At 42.2% G+C, this 24,222-nt stretch overlaps 1 protein-coding gene across 1 annotated transcript; it reads left to right on the top strand.

Moving 5' to 3' along the window:
* Positions 1–324: 324 nt before the first annotated feature.
* On the top strand, positions 325–9,037 carry Nifk (nucleolar protein interacting with the FHA domain of MKI67). The gene is made up of 6 exons (XM_004836027.4): positions 325–529; positions 1,462–1,614; positions 4,634–4,742; positions 6,578–6,789; positions 7,973–8,116; positions 8,488–9,037. Exons 1-6 carry the CDS (start codon positions 425–427, stop codon positions 8,674–8,676), a joined length of 912 nt encoding a protein of 303 aa, XP_004836084.1. The 5' UTR covers positions 325–424; the 3' UTR covers positions 8,677–9,037.
* The last annotated feature ends 15,185 nt before the right edge of the window (positions 9,038–24,222 follow it).

Genomic DNA, 24,222 nt, shown 5'->3' with positions numbered 1-24,222 from the left:
GCCTGCCTAGCAAGAGCAAGGTCCCGAGTTCGATCCCCGGTACCAAAAAAAAAAAAAAGAAAAAAGAAAAGATAAAAGGTGAGTGAGAAAAAGAAATACTAGACAAAGGAAAGAATGAATAGCAATATATCAAGGGCACAAGTATTGTTTTGGAGTTTATTTTTAAACTCGTTTTGAAACATAATTGTTTTGGACATTGCATTTCGACAAATGGAGTGTGTGAGAGCGCGGCGAAGAGGCGCCTGACCAGCAGGGGGTGGGCAAGCTTGCCGTGTGCTGGGCCCCCGCAGCTCTCCTTACCTTCTGCCACGCCCCCAAGCCTCGCCACGCCCCTCTCCCGCCTCTACTTCCGCTTCCCAGAAGCCGGGAGCGTGAGCATTTCCGGGAGCGCCGCGTGGATCCGGGGTGCTGGTGAGCTCTCAGCATGGCGGTGTTTTCTGGTCCTGCCGCGCCAATTCTGTCTCTGAACCCCCAGGAAGATGCTGAATTTCAGAAGGAGGTGGAGCAGGTTCGGCGTCGCCTGACCCAGGTGAGTGGCCTGCAGCCAGACTACCTAAATTTGAGGCTGGAAGGCGGCGAGTCTCCCCGATCGCGCAGTTCCGCGTAGCTGGGCGCCTTGCTTTCTCCACGGCCGCCCACACTGTCGGGTGTGAGATCGGCCTCGAGACCTTGGGGTTTGGGGAGACCACGGTTTCCGGGAGGATGCTGGTAGGCAAACCATGTGGGGTTTGGCCATGCTGGCTTTAGGTCTTCGTATGGAAAACTAGAGGGAAGTGTAGGCTGTCTCTGGTGGAGAAAAGGGGACCGGCTAGGGGACAGGGAGGATGGCACCCCCAAGCTGCCAGTTAGTACCATATTAGAGCTATCACGCTTCTGCTGTACCACAAATAAAGACGTAAGACCGGGCATTGGGGAGGTCTGTATCCCCGATAATTTTCAAGATCTGAAAAGGCGTTATATGCTAAGCTCTGTTTGCTGGTAAGGGTTCCTGCCATCACGTTTATATTTTGTTTGGTGTTTATCGTAAAATACACTATGGAAAACAAATTCTTATTACCAAAGATCAGTGTGACATTGTGAAGGTTACTAACAAGCTTCTTGAAGTTTATCAATTGAGTGTAAACCGTGATCTTGCCGTAAGAGTTCAGGGCACGTGTATGTGGAGCTCTCCAGGCGGAAGACTTAGTGACGTATTAAGATTTATTTGCTTACCCATTGACTAAACGTACAGGTCTGGAGCACATACGCGGTGCTGATGCTGGGATGGGAGGCTGAGAAGATGATTAAGTGAGGACTGTCCTTGTGGGGAGATAGACACCAAACAGCTAATTCTAAAATTACACTGTGATAAGTAAAAGTAGTGGTATGTTCTTGGACCAAGGGGTAGAGGTTTTGAAAGTTCTGCTGCAATGTGATTTCTGTTCTAAAAATGTTTGTTTATCTGGTGTTTTATGTTGTCAGCAAAAAAACCAAGAGCTAAAAAAGAAAGAAGAACTTAAGCCTGGAGTAATTTTTGTGGGTCACCTACCTCCAGTACTTTTTGAATCCCAGATCAAAGAATATTTCTCTCAATTTGGGAATATTACAAGATTCAGACTGTCCAGAAGTAAAAGGGTAAGATTTTTGTAAACCAAACTTGATCGTTTTGTTTTTTAAATGTTTTATCATCAATGACCGATGACACAGAAAGTGTTCACATACTGTTGATTATCAGGCTTCATTTGGGAAAAGGGTGGGATAAGGTTTAGAATCTGAAAAAGCATCAAGAGCAAAATCCATAATTTCTTTTCCTAAAAGAATTTAATCAGACACCCAAATTAAATTGATACTCCAAGTTAATGAATCATATTTATCCAGTGGCTACCAAGCCCAGAAGTAAATGAACTTTAGTCTGAGCTCCAGGTCTATACATCATCTTGTGTTAGCCTCTGGCAGGAGTATCCCTATAATAGCAAACATTTATGTAGTGATAGTTAAGGACTCTGGAGCCAGACTACCTAGATTTGAGGCCTAGCCGTCTAGCTACTAGTTGTGTGACTTTAGATACATTTATGTGACCTCTCCATGTTTCTGTTTCAAAGTCTGTAAAATATGAGTAAAATCCACAGCACCAATTTTCTAGGAGTGTTTAGTCAAGGATTGAATTAGGCAGTAAGCTTAAGGTTCTTAAAACATTGCCTGGCACATAGTAAGCACTGTATGAATGTCAATATTTTATCATACCTACCTCCTAATGAATAAAAAGTTTTATTTGGCTTATTTCAGGACTAGAGGAGTGGCCTACTTTAATTCCTCTGTGCATTTATTGGCTATAGCCATAGATATCTCATTGTTGGAATCTTGGGTTTTTTTTGGTAAGATTTTTCCACTTGAGTTATAGTAGAGCAAAAGTTAAATTGTTTATGTTTAATTTAAATACGAGGGGATCAGGTGCATCTGTCATTGGCTACTTGTCCTAAGACCACAGCTTTTAGCTGAGCATGGTGATGCACACCTATAATCCCAGCATTCCGGAGGCTGAGGCAGGAAGAGCACCCCAAGTTTGAGGCCAGCCTGAACTACATAAGTTGAGACCTTGTCTTTGAAAAACTCACTAGTTTTAAATGTTAGGTTCTGTAAGTAATATCTGTTGAAGGGAATCTCAAATTTAAAATGTTGGTATTTCTTCCATTCTAACCAAAATAAGACAATACTTGTCTTGTAATACTGATTTTATATTCTATGTAGTTTTTAAAAAAATGTTTCTCTGACTCACTAAATTGATTTTGTTACTCCAAAAAGTACTCCGAGTTTGAAAAATGCTGCTCTAACAAATATCCTCAGGGTCACTGAGTCTAAAGTAAGCTGTGCTGTTTCTGTCTTCCTCTTAGTGAACTTGAATATCATATACAAAGTAGTTATTGGAATTCCCTGTCTCCTATGAATCACCTATTCACATCTTTTGCCCTTTCTTACTGTCTTTGACAAAAACTTTTCTGCCTTTGGTAGGATCTTATTTTGTAAATGTTATAAATCTCCTAAAATCAAGGACATTGTCATACCATAACAACAATTTAATGTGTAGTCTTGACATTTCCTTGGTCTCAGAAGTGTCTTTAGCTAGCTTTTTGTACCCATTTTGGCTCCTTTTTTTTTTTGAGTCAGGGTCTTACTATGCAGTTCAGGCTGGCCTTGCACTCACTAATAGCCCAGGTTGATCTTGAAATTGCAGTGATCCTCCTGCCTCAGCCTCCCGAGAGCTGGGATTACAGTGTACACCACCAAGCCTGGCTCTAGGATCTGTTTAAGGGTATGCATTGCACTTACTTGTTACAGCTCTTCAGCCCATCTGCAACAGCCTCCTTGCCCTTTTCTCCCTAATGGTTTAATTTGTCTTGACATTGACTTTGGAGGCTTCAGACGCATCGCCATACAAAAGGCTCATTCAATGAGGAGATGCACTAATATTATTTAACATTTCCAGTGTTGTTGCATAGTAAAACCTTCCCTGCTCCAACTTGGATTATTTGCTTGGTATTTCTGCATTCTAGGATTAGAGTACTGGTTTGTTGGAGGGGTTGTTTTTGACATGGCATGTATTTCTGAATCACTTTTCAAAAGATCTACGTTAGTTTATTAATGGTGGGACATTGAATTGGCTGTCACGTTTCTTCCATTGCATCTTTTCCCTCCCTTTTGAGAGGTGGGATTATAAATGGATTTGGAAGCATCTTAATTTTTACCAATATCTTCCTGTTTCAAGTAACTACATTGATACTCAGAGTTGTGGAATTGTTTAAGTTGGTTGTTAGTGGCACACTTCGGTGCTAGATATGAGCCAATTGGCTCTGAAACCATGTGACTTTATGGTAATTTCTTGTTTCCAGAGTCACATTACAATTTCTATCCCTATCCAGAAATGTTGACAACAAGATGTTCTTAGGAACTCTTTGTCTGTGCATCTCAACCCTATGAGAGTGGTTATCATCTCCACTTAATGGAATAAAACAGCCTTACACATTCCTTACTGTGTACCTAAATACATGTCAGAGCCAGGATCCAAACCTGGGTGTTTGAGCTCCATGGCCATATGCCTAGCAAGAGGCTGGCTGAGAAAATGTGCTCACTGTGGTGTTACACTGTTCCTTTTCCCTGAGCTGCGAAAGTGGTCAAAGGTAAACATGAAAATGGTTACAGGAGTAAGCTTCTTTTTTGTTTGTTCTTTGTTGCTGTTGTTGTTTGAAACAGGATCTCACGTAGTTCAGGCTGGCCTTGAACTCACTGTGTAACCCAAGCTGAGCTCAAACTCCTGGCAGTCCTCCTGCCTCAGCTTTTTGTGGGCCCTGCCAGGTTCTCTTTATTTGATGGAACATCACTATCCAATAAATTCCAGTCATGGTAATCATCTACTTATTATATGTATAACCAGAATCCCACAAGTACCTGAAAATTGGCTGCACATTCAACTTTTTTTGGATTTTTTTCTTTTTCCCGTAAGGCTGTGGAATATATGAGTTGAAGTTGGTCTTAAAGATACCATGAAATTAATTGATAAGGGGCTAAACGTGCATGATTTAAATTAATGGTATGTTAGGGGTTTGATGAATTGCTAGAATTTAGCTGTCAACTTTTCATGATGAATTTTCCATTGCAGACTGGAAATAGCAGAGGCTATGCCTTTGTGGAGTTTGCATCTGAGGATGTTGCCAAGATAGTGGCTGAAACGATGCACAACTACCTCTTCGGTGAAAGACTCCTGGTCTGTAAGTCCTCTTATTTCTTATTATGGGGGAGTGTGGGTGCCCAGCTGACGGTGACTGGGATGGAAAACACTGCTTAGCTGCTGGATGTGTTGCTTATCTGGGGCAGCTCTCTTTAGGAACAGTGCAAGAATCCAAGTGTGTTTTTCAGGCAGACTCTTAATTGGAATTTTGGTTTGGTTCCACAGTCCAGGCTGACCTAGCTAGCCTAGGCTGGCCTCAAACTAGCAATCCTGGCTTGGCCTTTTTTTTGGCGTGTGAGTGTGTGTTTATGTGTGAGAGAGAGGATCTCACTATATAGTTCAGGCTGGCCTTGAACTTGTAGTGATCCTCCTGCCTCGGCTTCCCGAGCACTAGAATTATAGGCCTGCCTCAGCGTTTTGAGTGCTGGGATTGTGGGCATGTGCTACCCTGCCCAGCTCAAATTAGTTGGAATTTTTTTGGGGGGGTGGGTACTGGAAATCGAACTCAGGACCTCATGCTTGCCAGGCAGGCGTTATGCCACTGAGCTAAATCCCCGCCTACTAATTGGAATTTTTAAATCTTCCAGTGCAGTAGCTGTTTTTACAGTGAGATGCAGTTGGACAAGTTTCTTTGGGAGTTCGAGGGAAGAACGGATAGCAGGCTTTGGAGAGCTTTCCTGAGGGAGAATCATTTCCATAGAAACCTGAAAATGCCATAGGAGTGAGCCAGTGGAACGGGTGGGAGTGAAGGTTGAGATGGCTCTGGCTGTGGCTGAGGGGACAGCAGATGCCAAACCAGACATGATTGTCTGGCTGTGAAGGAATGTGAGGAGCAGTAGCAGAAACAGATCAGATTATTAAAGGGCTCAAATGAGGCAACTTAGAATTTATCCCAAAGGTGACCCCACCACTTGCACTCACAAGGCTGAGGTGGGAGGATCACTGCTAAGTTCAAGGCCATCCTGAACTACATAACAGGACTCTGTCTCAAAAAACAAAAAAAACCAAAAATTTATCCTGGAAGCAGAGGAGAGCCGGTTAATGGGTTCTAGGTAGGGTAGCATCAAAGGTAAGGATCACATTTCAGAATCAGTCTCAGTGATGCTGGCTGCAGATTTTCTGCACAGGGGAAGCCATGAATGAGTAGAGCAGCAACATCAGATCAGAAATTAGCAAGTGGAGCCGCTGACTTTGGGCTCTCAGAATACCTGTCTCCAGCGCTTTACTGCCCTTGCAGGGTCCCAGGGGCCAAGTTCACAGGCTGATGGGGCTGCCAACACATCTTCTCTACCCCAGTTCCCATTGCTGTGGGAGACACCAGGCATGGGTTTATTCTCACAATAAAGTTACGACTGTTAGCATGGCAAGTGATCCACACTTGTAATCTGAGCTACTCACCAGGCTGAGGCAGAAGGATCACAAGTTCAAGACCATCCTGAGCAACAATTTAGTGAAGCCCCATCTCAAAAAGAAAAAATTTTTTAAAGGGCGGAAGATGTAGCTCAGTGGTAGAATACTTAGTATGCTAAGGCCCTGGGTTCAAACTCTTTTGCTGGGGGTGGGGGGTGGCTCTTGTGAGGTGTAAGTGCTCGGCAAGGCACCTGAAGAGTGTCCACTCACACAAGCCAGGTCAGTGCTATACTCTGTGTGACTTGTGGAAAATAACTGAAGGTTCTGAGCTGTGGGATTTGTTGCTTCTCAAAAGTATGAACTAGTAGCTCCATTAGGATAGAATTGGCTGCTCTGTTGCTCTAATGTGAGATAAACCACATCATTTTGATTATGATGTGAAAAATGGCATGGGGAAATCTAAAGTTAACATTAAAGATATTTTCTTAGCCTTTGGTTAAAAGCTTTTTTACTTTTTAAAAATAGGTCATTTTATGCCACCAGAAAAGGTACATAAAGATCTTTTTAAAGGCTGGCAAGTTCCATTTCATCATCCAGTATACCCAGCAGTGAAACGGTATAATCATAAGCGGACACTTCTACAAAAGTTGCGGATGGAAGATCGATTTAAAAAGAAAGAAAAATTACTAAGGAAGAAATTAATTGCTAAAGGAATTGATTATAATTTTCCTTCAATGGTAAATATTTCATCATGAAGTTTTTGGGTGTTTTTCTTACATGTGAGCTTTGTACCTCACTAGTTAAAACATGTATCTGTATTTTTGTGATTATTTTCAAAGTACCCAGTGCTTGACACACATTGGGTCAGCAGTGGGACTTTGCTTTGCTAGAGAGCAAACCCAAGGCCTCTTGCCTGCTAAGCACATACTCTGCCCCTGAGCTACACCCCAGCCCTAAATACGAGGTTTTGCCTAAGTTCTTGAAACATTTTGTTGGGGGTTCTTCCTAAAAACTTAAGAGATGATGTTATCATTTCCATTATAAAGAAGAAACTAACTTTTATTATCTGTTTTTAAGTTGCCGAAGTCAACCCACTGTTTAACCAAAAGGCATAATGCTGTTAGATTACCATTTAAAGGTGGCATTACCAGAATTAAATAATGTTTGGTTTACTGTGTGCTGTCAGTAAATATCAGGACTATAAATTGATCCTTTTTATGGTACTCTGTGTTTTTTACTGTAACACATTGAGTCCAGATCTTTCCAGGTGTTAACATAGAAAAAGGTCTTATTTCTTAACTAAATTTTGAGATTGTTTTTGGACTTCATAGAACCTATAAGGTTATTTCCAAAAAGCTAATGATTTGGTAAGGGCTGGGCTCTGATCCCAGGTTTATTAGCATTTTAACCTTATCCAGAAACTAGATGACTCCTTTGGCCCACTTCTGGTTGTTAACCCTTTACCAGGCCCAACCACTGTACTGGACCACTATACTGACATTTGGAAACTGGGACATTGAAGCATATTTTCCTGTACCCACGCTGTTGCTTAGTGGAAAAGCAGGCTGACTGCCAGAATTTTGAACTTAGCCAAATGGCCCTGCAGGTTTAGCCTTTATAACTTTGTTTATTTGATATTTTACTCAAGAAGCGGGGAAAAATGCTCCAAACAGTAATCTTCAGAAATCTACAAATTGCCAATAAGAGCCAGATAAGAGGAAGGGCTGTGCTCGCTTTGGCATCATATATACTAAAAAGAAAGGAGGGGCTGAGGATATAGCTTAGTGGTAATGCCCTTGCCTGGCCTGGATGAAGCCTGGGTTTAATCACTAGCACTGAAAAAGGTGGGGAAGGAATATAATCAAGACTACTGTAGTTAATGAATATGGAAATTGTTAAAAGTCTTAAATTTATTTCAAGGTTTTATCTACCAAGAAGAAAGAGGTTTCAGACAAAAAAGAGATTTCTCCCAAAAAGAATAAGGCTTCAGGCATACCTAAGAAGAAGAAGAAAAGGGTTTCAAAAGGCTCTCTTGTCACTCCTGATAAGACTGTGGATAGCCAGGTAAAACTGTCTTAGTATTCTGGGCACTAGGTGTTGTAGAAATAATTTAAAGCAAGAAAAGCAGTTTGTGCCATTGTCATTTTGTTAAGATTTCAAATTTAATATTGTGAAATTTTGAGTTACGCTTAACTGGTAATTCAGCAGTTTTCTACCTAAAACCTTACAGTTGAACATATCCCAATTAATGAATTTCCATACTAAACTTGGTAAATGTCTTGGCTGATTATCTGAAATTGTGTCACCAGAAGGCTGAACTGGGCCTAAAGTAACACGGGACACCTTGTAAAATTAGAAAGGAGGTGATACTTCGGTGTAAAGTCAGTCCTAATATTGTGCCACATTTGTGTGATCTAATCCTCTGTCGATCCCAGAGCGCCACACCAGTTTGTACACCAACATTTCTGGAGAAACGAAAATCTGAAGTGGCTGAAATGAATGATGATAAAGATGATGAAATAGTCTTCAAACAGCCTGTATCCAGTGTAAAGGAAACACCAGAGACTCCAGCACCCACTCGTTCAGGGAAAAAAAGACAAAGGCGAAGAAAAAGCAAACAGTGATTTTGAATGTATTCTGTGCAGCATATCTTAAAAGAAATTGTGATTTGGTGTAAAGGCTGACTCCTGTATTACACTAGATACAACCAAATCAACTATTAAGACTTTCAGAGGAAAAACATACTGATTGTTCCAGGTCTGTAAGGAAAGCAGTGAGTAATTTTGGCTTATCTGTCCTTGGTGAGATCTGGGGAGCATTGCAGCCTGCAGTACAGGCTCATAGTGCCTTTGTCCTGGTCTCCTACTTTTGTGTTTAGCGCCCCTTGGTTTACCTTGTCTATATGTCACTGTTGACTGCAGGTTGAAGTACTGAAGGGTTGTGGCCTTTTGCCACCAGCAAATAAAGTTCACCAGTCTTGCTTGACCATCTGCATGGTTGTTGTGCATATTTAACCCATAAAGGGTACTTTTGACTTTTGGTGGTTGAAGTTCTACAGAAGAGTAAGAAGGCGTTTAAAGTGTAAACACAGACACAGAAATGACTCCTTTTTACCAGTGTTACAGTTAGTTTTTGGTGGCTTAGAATGGATGTATAAGTACCATTTTCCATCACTATCATCATGTGGGAATTGCATTCAAAGATTCAAACAATCAACAAGTAAACTTTTTGTACAATTAAATTTGTATGCAAAGAGGATTTAGGAGCCTTGAAAAAAATAGCAATTTCCTTCTCTATAAATTTCTCGTTCCCTTGAAATGTGCTTTTGTATTAGCTAATCCAGATTCGTCAAAATACACCCATCACCATCAAGCATTTTTTCATCAGTATTTATATCTGTGATACGATTAGATACTGAAGTAATTGTTCTGATGCAAAATGTAAAACCAATTTAGTTTTGAGTATATATGAAGCAGATACGCCTCTAGAATAGACTCATTCTGGACACAGGATTTCAATTTGTATTTGAATGAATGGAAACAACTGCTTCCCTTTTTATACTTTTGCAGCTTCAGGAAAAAAACACCAAAGTGGCATAGATGTGACTTTCAGGTTCAGTAGGAGGAGAGGGGCTGCAATCTGGAGTAGTAGCCACTCAGCCAATAATATTTCTGAAAGGTTTTCAGTAAACAGTCTGTGACCAGAGCTACACAAAAATGCTTTTAGTTTTGTTCTGCTGCAGGTAGAACCCAGGGCCTTACACATTCTGGGCAAGCATTCTACCACTGAGCAACACCCCAGCCTCAAAATGCATCTTTTTTTTTTTTTTTTTAATGAAAAGTCATCCATAAAAATACTAATGCTATGGGATGATAGGTTACTTTTCCTGTTCCTGGTTTTTAAAAATTAATACAAGTATGTATCAACCAAAGACTACAGAAAACAAAAGAAAAAGGGAATCCACTGAGCAAGTTCAGCTGGAGCCAGATATTTCACAAACTGCATACTGGCCGCAAGATAGGAGTGGGAAATTACTGGATAAACAGTGTAGAGGTTTGCTTAAATGTTTTAGCCAACCATGCTGGCACAAGCCTGTAATCTCAACACTCTGGGAAGCTGAGGCAGGAAGATTGCAAGTTAGAGCCCAGCCTGGGCAATTTAGCAAGGTCCTGTCTCAATAATAAAGACGGCTGGGGTTGTATCCCAGTTTGAAGGCCCAGGGTTCAATATCCAGTACCACAAAAAAAGGAATGAGTTAATTTGTATAAATAGATTTAATGGGAGTTCAAGATTTAAGGTGGGCTTTTCTTCATCACCAGAATTTGGAGTAGGGTGGCCATGTATAGCTGTTTATTGTGACTGGAAATTGCAGTGAACCATGAAAAATAAGGATAATATTGATGCCAGAATCTCATTTTCATAAATCCAAGGCTGTTCTTCAGGACTGAGGCAGCTGGCTGTTTGATGGCTGTGCTGCAAAATGCTGTTGTCCTTCCTCCAAGAACGTTAGGTCATTTCTAATTCCTGTAGGTAGAAATCATCACATATCCAAAGCCACCTAACTTCCAGGTCATCCTGTAGACCATGTGATTACAAAGTGTATGGCCCACGAACAGAGTCCAGCTACCTATATTTCTGCGTTTTTAAGTGGGGGGAAAAATATGACATGAAAAATGATGGGCCTCAGATTTTAGTGTCCCTAAACCAAGGTGTATTGGCCTACTCACACTCCTGCGTACATACTGTCTGTGCCTGCCTTTGTGCTACAAGAGCTCAGCTGTGACAGGCCAGACTATATGTGGTTCTTTCTGTTTAGCACTGCTATCAAATACACTACACACTGCAGTGGTGGTGTTTTGACACACTTGCGTGACACGTGTCACATATTTATCTGCTTTCCTGTTGCTGGGACGAAATACCAAACACCCACAACCTAAAGGAAGAAGAGTTTGGTTTTGCTCACAGTCTGAAAAGTTTGTCCTGCTCAGCTAGCTCTGAGGCAGAAACCATGGTAGTATATGGCAGGGCCAAGCTGCTCATCCCTGGTGTCCAAGAGGCAGAGCACAGGGGAGAAGTAGAGGATCAGGTCAGGCCAGGTGCGCACTGAAGTGACCACCCGGACACGCCCAGAAGTGTGCCTCAGTAATCGGCTGCTCTCATCCAGTCAGGCTTAACAGTTATGATTAGCTGTCACATCATGGAACTATGAGAATATATTTTATTACCAAACTAGGTAAAGCATTGTGTTTATTTTGCAGCAACTCCACCTGTGCTAGAAAAATGTGTGTCAACACTGCCAGTCCACTCATCACAGCGTTCCCAACCCACAAGAAAGCAACACAAGGGTTAGCTGCTTAAGGTGGAATATCTCAGTACCTAGTTTCTTTTTGTTTTGGAGTGGTTTTTGTTTTGTTTGTTTTTAGGGTTTTTTGGTGTTTTGTGTTTTGTTCTTTGTTTTGAGACAAGCTCTCACTGTCATTCAGGCTGGCCTCAAACTCGCAGTGATCCTCCTGCCTCATCCTTCCTGAGTGCTAGAATTACAGGTGTGCACACCACACCTGACTACCGTGGTACCCAGTTGCTTTAGTTGTAACTAAAAGTAAGCTTACAAATAACTGGTTAACCAAGCAAGGAAAGCCAGTTAGCATTGCCAAGATACTTGTGTTTTACTCTAACAGGTGAAGAAATACATCCAGAGAAAATCATGAAGATCATTACCCTTAAAGGTGCACAGGTGAAGAGTTAAGGAAACAACATCAGTAGTCAAATATTAAAATAAGGCCAGTGATTTAAAATGTTTTTCCTTGGCTCTGAAGGAGTTAACCAGTGTTAACCGATACTCTCAATTGAAATTATTCAAGAAGTCAATGCCAACCCAGTTTGCCTGCAACTTTTCTAGTTTTAAAACTAGAAGTCACACATTCTGGGAACTTCCTCAGTCTCAGATTGAGATAGTCTGTTGCCCTAGAAATTACTGAAGGTTTAGCCTCTATCAGTAATTATGTGGAGCAATTATAAGCAAAAGTATTTTGAGGGTTGAAAAAAAATAACTATAATCTGAACTAGAATCTGCCAAGACGTGCTGCAACTGCCAATAAAGATGTGTTTCCTTGGATGGATTGTTTGTAAAAGTATAAGGTATTTGACAGTTGGATAGTTTAGCTGTCATAAGGTTTTATTGGAACTTTCTGAATTTAGGACCAAGATTTAAAATTTCTGAGTAAGAAGCATCTTCCTTGATTATCTTCCAAAAATGGAATAGTTCATTAATTAGCTTGTGCTGCAGACTTAATGTTTCTGATAAATTCAGCTTAGAATTGCAAATCAGCATCAGTCAGAGTTGAAACTTGGTTGAAAGTTGAAAACTTGGTTGAAACTTCTTTTTCTCCCTATACTAGGGATTGAACCCAGAGCATTCACACTGAGCTATGTCCCCTGACAATGTGCACAACAGGATCTTGCTAAATTGCCCAGCATGTGTGTGTGTGTGTGTGTGTGTGTGTGTGTGTGTGTCAGGATCCTGCTAAACTGCCTAGCCTGGGCTTGAATTTTTTTTTTTGTACCAGAGATCGAACTCAGAACCTTTCACTTTCGAGACAGGCAACAGAACCACTGAGCTAAATCCCTGGTGGGGTTTGAATTTTTACTTCTCTGGCTTCTGCCTCCCAGTGCTGGGATTACAGAAGCCCAGTCTGTAAATTCATTTTTGATGACTGTTGTAGTCAGGGTTTACAAGGAAATAAATTTAATACAGGACACATAATTTATAGGATTATTTTCTAATATTCACCCAAAAAGTCAAATGTAGAGGAATGCAAGAGATCTGTCCATGTAATAGAGACCCGAAGAATCCAGCTGAGCGCTTGGATTCCACAACAGTGTCCTCCATGAGTCCAGCTAAACGCATAGAGCCCAAGGCAATGTCCTCCAAGAGTCCAGCCAGAGCCCTAGAGCCCATGGCAATGTCTCATGTACATCTGTATCAAGGATCTGCTCGGAGAAGGCCCAAAGGCCAGTGGTGGAAGCTAGAAAGCCTTCTCTGGCGTGGTGAAGGATTTGCACCAGCAGGTTGAGGGATCTGCTCTGGAGCCAGGAAGCAATGCTCAAGGCAAAGACCAGAGCTCCCCTGATAAGAACAGCAGCCTTCCCTGGTGACGACCTATCATCCTCTAATGATGAGAACAGCTGAGTTCATATCAGGAAAATCAGCCATGGCGATCTTCTCTAAGAAAATCAACATCATACAGTCTTCGCCTTCAGTTCTCTATCCCATTGGCAACAATCCTTATGTCTTCCACGCCCAGAACCCTGCTGACTCAGTTCAGCTGTCGTTCCAAGCTGACCATTCATCCTCCACAGTGACTAACGTTTGAATTACAAGCATGCCAGGCTGCTTTTCTATATTTCTTGTGCTGTCAGAAGTTACATTAAAGTGAAGCCAGGTGTGGTGCAGACCTGTAATCTGGTGCTGAGGAGGCTAAGGCAGGAGAATCAAGTTCAAGGCTAGCCTGAACTACATAGAATAAATCTTGTCTCAATATGTTAAAATGAGATCCACGAAATTACACTTGTGATCATGCATGTCCATAATCACAGCATTTCGGAAGCTGAGGCAAGAGGATCACTGTGAGTTAAAGGCCAGCCTAAACTACATAGTGCGACCCTGTCTCAACCAAAAAAAAAAAAATCCACAAAATTTGCAGCAGATCTTGTCCAAACTAAAACTATAGTTTCAGTCACTTTCAAGCCTCTATAACAATACAAAGAAAATTTTCCTATTTTGAAATCCATGTAACTGTGGAATTACAAAACTTCTGCCTATCTTTTAGCTGAAGGTGATCAGTGTAATGGCATGCTAGGAAATGGCAAGAGAAAAAGGCAGTAGAATTCTACAAATGCCTTCTGAGTGAATACTTGGAAATATCACTACTGTGTGTGAAGACGTTTTATGAGGTAAAATATATAAAATCATATTACAGCTCAGCATCAAAAGGAAAACATTTTGCAAGTGATTTTTTTTTGCTTTGTTTTGTTTTGTTTTTGGTACCGGGAATCAAATTGGGGACCCTCCGCTTTTGGGGCAGGCGCCGGAACCACTGAGCTAAATCCCTGGCATGCAAGTGATTTTGATAAGAAACAATTCATCTACAAAAATTAAAATGCAAATCCTTGTGACCTAGTCGAAGAGTTCTTAGACATGGTATCAAAAGCATGATTCATTTTTAATGATTGATTGGTTTACTGAATGTGTGATTGCTGAGGGCTGGACATGTAGCTTCCACGGTAACGCACATGTTGAAGGCTGTGGGTTCCATCCCAGCACAAAAAATACATAAAACTTGCCTGAGGAAAGACACTATTTAAGATGAAAAATCTCAGCCTGGGTGAAAATCTCTGCAAAGGACTTTTCATCCAGAACAGACCTTGACCGACCCACATTGTCGTAGGTGTGGTCATACTCAACTGACCTCCGACTGTATGATGAAAAGTAACAGACTACTTCGAGCCCTTGTGTTCCCTTTTAGGACTTGGGCATGGTATGAGCTATGTGCTAATAAGCAGCACTGAATATGTTTGTGTGTTTCAGACACTCTTGTAAGCATCTTAAATCTATTAACATGTAATGACAACAACTCAGAAGTAAATTTACCGTTCCCATCTAACGGGGAAGTGAAAGTCCTGTGAGCTTGTGTAACAAAAATACTGTGTGGTGAACTAGTTAAACACTCAAGTGCTTAGAGTTTAAACAGAATGAGCATGAATGCTAGATGGTTCGCGATGGAGAGGAAAGAAAAGCTCGTTCTGTAGTGCTCTCTGAATTGTGGGCAGGAAAGGGGCAGGGAGGGCCAGCATGGGAGGAAGAAGCCAATATCTCCATCTGAGGTGCTCAGTTTTGAAATACCTGAGAGCAGTGTAACGCTAGGTGGCAGTAGATCCCGAACATTAAAACCCAGTCAACTCGTGCACTTACAGATTGGCAAAATTGTTTGAGGGATTTATACTGGAATGTAAATATATTTTTTTTAAATGATGTTCTCAGAAACATTTTTGTACACACCCCAAAGCACACCAATGTCTAGGTAAGTAGAGAGCAGAAACTATCATAATCAAATGACTCTCAAGTAATTGGAAACTTTAAAAACAAATTTTTGATAATTGAAAATATATGCCACAGGAGTTTAGTACAAATGCTGATAACTCGAACTGTGGACATTTTTAGTTTATGAAATTGTGTATAGATGTGAATCAATATAGCTTTAATTGTAAAATATGGAAAAATAATTTTATAATTTCATTTTCCCAATGTATTAGAATAATGCCTTTATGTATTTACTTATTAATTTTTTCCAGTGCTAGGAATGGAACCCAGGCCTTAAGTATGCTAGGCATGCACTGTACCACTGAGCTGCACCCCAGCCCTGTCTTTAGTTGCAAGGAAAATTTCATACAAAAGAACGTCATTTTACTACCATAATCACTAAACACAATCTTTACCCCATGGTGTACAGAGTATTTCTGATTTTTTTTCTCAGTACTAGAGATTGAACCCAGGGCCTTTACCCTGAGCTACCTCCGTGGCTCTTTTTTCATTTTAGGACAGGGTCTGTTAAGTCATTAACTGGCCCAGGCTGAGCTCTTGTGATCCTCCTGCCTCGGCCTCCTAGAGTGCTAGGACACCTGGCTGAGTTTTTCCTGTTTTACATTCACTATGCTCAATTTGCTTTTATTTATGAAGTCTGAATTAGAAGCACAGAGTAAACGCTGGAATTAGTATTTGTGTCATTTTTCTACATCATTAAATCTCAATATTTTGAGATTATTTTTCAAATTATACCTAGATGATATGTTTCTGGCCTTGTTTCTCTCAAAAACAAATCTTTGAAACCCAATTTGAGAAGTTAAGGCTTACCTAATGTCTCGTGGATCTAATTAAACAATGTTTCACATACCTACCTACAAATTTCTCCTGTCCCAGTAACTAAGGATTTATTAGGAAATTGTTTACCAAGTATCTCTGGCCTGCATTGCTTCCATTTGTGCCAACAGGAGGAAGTGAATTTACAGCAGTGTCATAGATACTACTTTTCTGTGTTGATAGTGACCGATTTTAGAATCATTCTGGTTATAAATAAGTGTGGGCTGGGGATTTAGCTCAGTGGTTCTGCTGCCTGCCTCGCAAGCACAAGGACCTGAGTTCAATTCCGGTACCAAAAAAAAAAAAAGTGCTGTGAGGTACAATGCCCAGGAAAATAATTTTTTTTTTTTGCTTAAATTCTTTTATTGCTATACAATGCATTTACATTTATCATTGGGTGCTTGTGCCTGTACATGATGTATCTTGGTTCTTATTTTTCCCCCATTACCTGTGCGCCCTTCACCCCCTCCACCCTCCCCTATTTACATAGACTTTGTTTCCGTTTTTTCCTTTCTCATAATTTTTCCTTTCTCTTCTTTCCTTTCCCCTTCCACTCCCACTTCCCCTGCCCCTTTGGACCTTTTCTTCCTATTTCAAATTATCAATTATTCATTTTAATCCTTATTTACACTTTCAGTTTCTCACACTAGAGAAACTATTAGGTATTTACACATGTGTGTCCTATTTATTTCACTTAAGAGTATGGCCTCAATATACATCCATTTAGCTATAAATGTGTCTAGTTTGTCATTTTTATGGCTGAGTAATACTCCATTTTATAAAAAAAAAAACCTCACATCTTCTTTATTCAGTTTCTAGTTGATGGGCACTTGGGCTGTTTCCAAGCTTTACCTGTTACAAACTGTGCTGCTATAAACATGGGTACACACATACCGCTGTGGTATGATTCTTTTAATTCTTCTTTTCTTTTTTGGTATCAGGGATCAAACTCAGGTCCTTGCACTTGTGAGGCAGGCGGCAGAACCACTGAGCTAAATCTCCAGCCCTAATTTTTTTAATTCTTTTGAGAAGATACCCAGCAGAGAAATAGCTGGGTCAAATGGGACCTCTAGTCCTAGTTCTTTGAGGTATCTCCATACTGAATTCCACACTGGTTGCACCAGTCTGCACTCCCACCAACAATGGGGGAGGGTTCCTTTCTCTCCACACCCCCGCCAGCATTTGTTATTGGTTGATTTCTTGTTAGCAGCCATTCTTTCTGGGGTGAGGTGGAATTTCAGTGTTGTTTTCATCTGCATCTCTCAAATGACCAGTGATGTTGAACATTTTTTCATATGTTTATTTGCTGCTTTTACTTCTTTGTCTGAGAAATGTCTGTTCATTTCAGATGCCCATTTTTGAATGGGGTCTTTAAATTTAGGGGGTCTGATTTTTTTGAGTTCTTTATTCTAGATAGTAGTCCTTTGTCTGAGGTAAAGCTGCTAAAAATTTTTTCCCATATTCTAGGTTGTCTCTTAGCTCTGTTGGTGGTTTCTCTTGCAGTGCAGAAGCTTTTTAATAAGATGAGATCCCAGTTGTTGATTCTTTGTGCTAGTTCCCGTGCTACTGAGGTTTTGTTCATAAAGTCTAGGACAAAGAAATTTAGACACTCAATACTTGCTGAACATAGTTTCCATAGCAAATGTGCCATATCGCTTCTCAGCCTTTTGGCTAAGGTCAAGTGCAAATGTGACGTGAATAATGCTGTTACCTCCCTGTGTTCCATTCACTGGCTCTGTGGTTTGGTTATTCAGAAGGGGTTTGGTGCATGATTTGTTTGGGGGAAAGCAGGACTTTTGCAAGAACCAAGGAATATATCCTAACTTTCTATCCCAAAAGAAGCTGTGCAGTGATACAGAGTAATTGTTGGCAGTTTTTTTCTCCTGAAGAGGTATGTCAGTTTCTTTCTTCTATTTGTGCTTCTGTTTGTGCTAGATGATAAATACTGTGGCCTTTTAGTAATTACCTTTTTTTCTTTCTTTTTGGTGCTGGGGATAGAGGCCAGGACCTTGCACATGCTAAGCAAGCACTCTACTAATGAGCCACATTCCCTAACCCTTTAATTAGCTTTTTAAAAAAATTTACTGCCGGCTGGTTGTAGTGGCACAAACCTGTAATCCCAGCACTCAGGAGGCTGAGGCAGGAGAATCGCTTGAGTTCAAGGCCAGCCTATGCTACATAGTGAACTCAAAGTCAGCCTGGACTGCATAGCAAGACCCTGTTTCAAACAAAACAAACTCCAAAAAATAAAAAATTCATTGCAGATGCATGCCTAATAAAAAAAGTATACGCAGTAACTGCAAATTGTGTCACTATTTCTACCTTGCCGATTGTACTTAGCCAGCTATCTGATTTTATGTTAATATAGAACCAGCGGTGTTAAGGGCCGAAGTTTTTCATTTGACTCATCATTTCCAGGTGACTTTTTCTCTATTTTTTTCAATTTAGTTTACTATCTGGATAGGTGATGCCTGCTAATGCCACAGAAGTACACGCAATCCCAAAGGTTTCCGGTGAGCAGCGCTCGCTGGGCACAGTTCCAGCTTCCTTCCCACTGTTGCATCTGCCCCAGCACAGACATCCCTGGGGGTGAGGAAGTGCTCCCCAGCCATCTGGATAGGAGTCCTGCTCCTTCCCCTTCCTTATCATGTTTGTTTTCTTGCTACTTTGGCTCTCCCAATCTGTTATGATTTGGATATGCCTTGAGTGTGTCCCTCAAAATTTCATAGCTGGAAGGTTGGTGCCCAGTGGTGACATGGAGGTGGGTGGAAGCTTTACATTGGGAGGGCGCTAGTGGCAGTTAAGGAAGTGACTGGGTGCTGCCTTGGAACAGAGATGTGAGTCCTTATGCTGTAGCTGGCCCCCTTTCCTTTCTTCACTGTGTTGTGACACAATCAAGGGGACCTTCACCAAAGGCCAAACAGAGCCTTCCAATCTAGGACTTTCACCCTAAGACTGTGAATTGAATAAACCTCTTTTCTTTAGAAGTCCTTAGCCTCAGGTATTTTGTTATAGCACCAGTAAACTGACTACACAACCCCTCCTCCTAAGGGCAAGAGCTCTGTCTTGGTAGCACACACATCCCCAAAGATAGCACCAAGGCTGGTACATCATATCTGCATTAATCCATTCAAAACACTATGAGTGCCTACAATGTGTCAGGCACTGGGGACTAGTAGTAAACAAACCCCAGAAGTCCCTGTCCTCGTGGAACTTATATTCAGTATTATGAAAAGCAATTACCAAATGAAGTAAAATAAATATTCTACAGCACAACATAGTATAAATGCTTTGGAGAACAATAAAAATAGCCATCAGGGCTTCTGGAGGTCATTGTGGAACTGCCCTTCTAAAGGTGGTCAGAAGACTTCACCTGGAACATGACACTGTGTAGAGACCACTTACAAAGCAGAGGGAAAGAGCCCTGCACAAACTGAAGAAAACTCGTCTAACCAGAGGAGACAACAAATACAAAACCCAGAGGAAGGAGCGGGCTGGATTATTCTTGGAACAGCAGAGAGACCATTGTAGCTGGAGCAGAGTGGCCAAGAGGGGAAGTGGTGGGATCTGAGGTCCTCAGAAAAGAGGGAAAGGAAACAGACACAAGACAGGCAGGACCACAGAGGCCTAGACTCTGAGTGGGGTGGGAAGCATGAGCAGAATCAGTCACACTCATCAATATGCATAATTACATATCAATTAAAATATTCAAAAGATTGTTTTAGGTTAGAAAAGTAGGAGCAGTATGCAACACTGTGGTACTGAGAGTGGACTGTAAGCACACAGAAGGAACTGACACTATTGCAGTAAGTCAGATGGCTGGGTTAGGCCAGGGTGGCAGCCAGGATGGAGGGGAGAAGTGCTCACATTCTGGCAGGATCTTCAAGGCAGCTGACAGGGTTTGCTGATGATTTTGATGCAAGGGGAAAGAGTCACGTTTGACGCTAAGGATTTGACTTGGGCAACTGGACGCAGGGAGCTGCTCTGGCTGAAACGAGGAGAGTGTGGAAAGTACATGTGTGGAGGAGGTGGGGATCAGAAGTCAGATTTTAGAAATGCAAAGTTGAAGGTGCCTGTTAGCTACCAGGGCTGCTGGAGATCCAAGTCTGCAGCTCAGAAGAGGGTTCCGACCTGGAGACCACAGTTCAGGACACATCCCAGAGATTAAATGAGGTCCCAAGCAGTGAGTGTCCTGCAGCACTCTGGTGTTTCTAGGGCAGGGCCATGAGCAGGAACCAGCAAATGATACTAAGAAGCAGAAATAGTAAGGTGAGAGGAAAGCCAGGGAGCAGTGTTCCCGGAAGTCAGGTGAAGACAGTATTTCCAAGGGGGCAGAGGAGCCATAGGGTCCCCATACTGCTGGGCAGTTTAAGAAGAAGTCTGGGAACAGACCCTGGTATTTAGCAGTGTGGCCATCACCTTGCACTCATGCAGTAGTCCTATTAGCTTCTATGGGTCGTATATTTCAAATTAAACAGTTAATGAAGGAAGAGCTGAGTGTAGCAAAGGTGATCCCTAATCAGATGTAGCATGGAGCCCTGCAGCAGCTCTTGAGGCTGTCATTGCACTCAGCATCCTTCCTTGGGTCATGAATTCTGCCTGGGCCCTCTGGCTTCAAGATTGTAGTCAGGGTTCAAACCCTAGCCAGCCTGGCTACAGGGTCTATGTTCCTTTCTCCTCCATATATTTTTATTATTTTTTAGAGCATGATGTTTTCAGCACCAAAATTTCTAGAAGTTACAAGTCAGTTTCCTTCATCATTTGCTCTGCTTTAGAAATTTGTAAAACTGTGCTACAGGGAAACTTGGGTTTTTCCCTCCAAACATGTTTTTTTTACAGCAAAATATTTATTGGTACATTTTAGGCATACATAATGATAACACTCATCATTGGGAATTTGTACCTGTACATGGTACATCCCGCCCTTTTTCCCCATTCCCCCCCTCCACTTTGTACACTGTATTGTACATGGTATTGTACACTGTATTGAAATATAGCCCAAATACATTGACTTTGACATTGATGACACATTTATCCCATTTAAATGAGTAGTCAAATAAAAAAAAATGGCTGAGGATTTGGCTCAGTGGCACTGCACCTGTCTTGCAAGTGCAAGGTCCTGAGTTCAATTCCCGGTACCAAAAAAAAAATACAAAACTGGTGAGGAATTTTTCATCTTCAAATTCCTTGATTTCCATGAATGACAGTATCATTTCACAATTCACAAAATCTTTCCGGCATTTTACTCCAACTTGGCCACCTCACTTCAGCAAAGTAAATGATGTCCCCATAATCAGCATTCTTATTCTTAAGGAACTCATGGAATTGGTGATGATTTGATCCCTGAGACCTCATGAAATTCACAGCTTTGATGATGATTTGCATAACATCTTTTTGTTGTTTTTCTGGTACTGGGGATCAAACTCAGGACCTTGCGCTTGCAAGGCAGGTGAGGCACCACTGAACTAACTCCCCGGCTGAACTCACTATTTCAACTCATGGTGATTTTCCTGCCTCAGCCTCCTGAGTACTGGGATGATAGGCATGCACCACCACACCTACCTCCCATAACATCTTTTTTTTTTTTTTTTGGTACTGGGGATCCAACTTGGGTCCTTGCGCTTGCGCAGCAGGCGGCGAAACCACTGAGCTAAATCCCCAGCCCCTAGCTGTACTTTAATGGCATCAAAGAAGCCGTTTCTTCAGTGATACTGTATCCATAATCTATAATACTGCTAATTAAAAACAGCAAGTTGAACCGTATCTGTCACATCAGCACTTTCATCTATTGCCAAAGAATAAAGTTTGAAATTAGCAGCTTCACTCTTAAATCTTTTTCAGTAGCTTTTTCCCCATTTCCTCAATTGTCTGGCTATAGTCTGGTGAGACAAAGTGGTTTTACAAAATTAAGCAGGGTGCCTTATTTCTCTCAACAAAAAGCGCTCATCCATTTTCCACTGAAGACTCTTCCTTCTTCCATTTTTCTTTTCTTGAGTTCTGTTTTCTTTTGAACTTGAACTTGTGATCCTCCTTCTTCAGCCTCTCAGCATGCTCGAATCACAGTTATGGGCCATTCTGATGAAGCCATTCTGGGACTCCGAGCGCGCCCGCCTCACCCAGAGGTTTCTGGTGGCCCTCAGAGTCTCTGGGTGATTTGAAGCGCTGGCACTCAAGGTTTGTTTACCGTCACCAAGGAAACCACAGCAGGGTGTGCGGGGCGGGAGGTCCGCCCTCACTCCTGGCAACTCCGGTCCCGGGCACCTGGAAGAGCAACATGGTAGGCCCCGCCCCCCTTACTCACCGCCATTGCTGGCGTGACCATGGGTAGCCTCCTCCGAGTCCTGCCTCCAAACATTTTTATGCTGCTGATTGATCTGAAAAACATCATTCTTATAATCAATAATTACATAATGGAGACTTTCGTGGCCAAATTAAAAATGAGAGGATCCTATTGCAAGGAACAAGGCAACAAGAATCCAAGCTCCTAAGAGCAGCATTTGTTGTCTTTCATTGGGAGCCCACTATGGTGTTTGAATGTCCCCTCCAAAACTCATGTGGAAATGTTTTTCATGTTAAAATTTAATTGTTCATGTAGCAGTGGGGCCTTTGAAAATGTGGTTAGGTCATGAAGGCTCTGATCTTAGGGGTGAATGAATCCTGCTATCCCTCTTGCACTTTCTCACCATGTGATACAGCACAAAGGCCCTCACAAAATATAGCCCTCAATCTTGGACTGCCCAGTCTCCAGAGTTGTGAGCCAAATAGACTTCTGTGGTTTAAATTTACCCTGTCTGTAGTGTTCTATTATAGTAGTAGAAAGCAGACTAACACACAGCCTATCTCAAATGTCCCCAGTGATGTCTAGCATCAAACTCATAACATGAATGATGCTTCTGTTTGATTCCTTGACCTGTGCTTAACCATGTGTGGCAGTACGGCTTAACTGTCAACTTGAGTGGTTTAGGAGCTGTCTAGGGGATTAGTAAAGCACACTTCTATGGCGGGGCAATTTCATGGGGGCATGAAATTGGGGTCTATATCTGGTCCCTTGGCTCATCCTCTGTAGCACTGTTCCTGTACTCCACTTCCTGGCTGCCATGAACTGAGTAACTTTGCTCTGCCATGCCTTCCCACCACGACATTTCAGCCCTGCAACCAGCCTACCATGGACTGAATCCTCAGAAACCAGGAACCAAATACTGTAGACCATTTCCTTCTTTAAGTTACAGGGCTTGGGTATTGTGCATTTTTGGTCTGTCCACTGCATGGCCTTTGTTCCTCTTAACTCTCTCTCATGGCAGTGTTGGCCGTAGATATTAATCAATGGCATGCCAAAGTTTAATCGGCAAACTGTTTTCTTTCTTCATGGCGCATAAATCAATGGAGTGTTGATTCTGATCACTCAAAATACCTCTGTCTAGGCTGCTGCAAACACCCCTTCAGTGTGGCACCATCTCCCAATGAATATTAGCTACTTTCTTATTTTCCTCATCTTTACAGTGAAACTAGTTCTCAGTAACCCATCTTCTTCTTTTGGAAATAGTACTCTGTAGACAAAAGTTATCGCCTTTCATTTCTTCTCTCACTTGCTCCCCCACCCGAAAAATGAGACCCAACCCACATTACATTTAGCCAGGGTTCAGTGAGAAGGGGGGACAAGAAAGAAGCCTAGGGAGGGAGTGGGGTCTGGATCCTCTCTGACCCTGTGGGAACTCGCTGGGTCGCTGTGGTGCAGTCTGAGCCTTTGCATCAGGGAGAGAAAGCGCTGAACTAGCCCATCGCTGAGGTTTCTCTAGCGCTGACTTCCAGAGTTCTCACCTAAGCCTACCACAAACCCTCACTGGAAAAGCCCTTCCCACGCAAGCCTGGCCTGCTCTGTGGAGGGGAGCCCGAGCCCGGGGTTGCCGAGCAGTCTGCGGCTCCCGCGGGAGCAGAGCACAGAGTGAAGTCCGCACCTCCCGCCACTCCCTGCCACAGAGCAGAGTCCGCGTCCCAGGAGCTGTGCTGAGCCGAATACTGGGACACAGGAAGGGGATATGCTTGCCTATCTGCCTCCGCCTTTCTCGTGCAACCTTGTGCCCAATGTAGAGACCGGGGAAGTGTCCGCGAGTGAGGAGCTCGCCTGTGGGTGTGAGAGTGCCCAGTGAGCTCATTGGGAGGAGGAGTCTGTCGATGACACTGTGGGCCTTGCGGAAGACTTGTGATTCAGAACATTGGCTAGGAAAGTGCCGAGACACACTGAGTGCTGAGGCAG

This window comes from Heterocephalus glaber, unplaced genomic scaffold (assembly GCF_053883595.1).
Source record: "Heterocephalus glaber isolate CG9 unplaced genomic scaffold, H.glaber_assembly_v1.0 deba00000347, whole genome shotgun sequence".
In the NCBI taxonomy this organism is placed as follows: Eukaryota; Metazoa; Chordata; class Mammalia; order Rodentia; family Bathyergidae; genus Heterocephalus; species Heterocephalus glaber.
This window is presented reverse-complemented; position numbering and strand designations above follow the sequence as displayed.

Coding starts and splice junctions, on each gene's coding strand:
- Nifk (XM_004836027.4), top strand. CDS start 425: ATGGCGGTGTTTTCTGGTCCTGCCGCGCCAATTCTGTCTCTGAACCCC. Junction 6,790..7,972: donor ATTATAATTTTCCTTCAATG/GTAAATATTTCA, acceptor ATTTATTTCAAG/GTTTTATCTACCAAGAAGAA. Junction 8,117..8,487: donor ATAAGACTGTGGATAGCCAG/GTAAAACTGTCT, acceptor TGTCGATCCCAG/AGCGCCACACCAGTTTGTAC.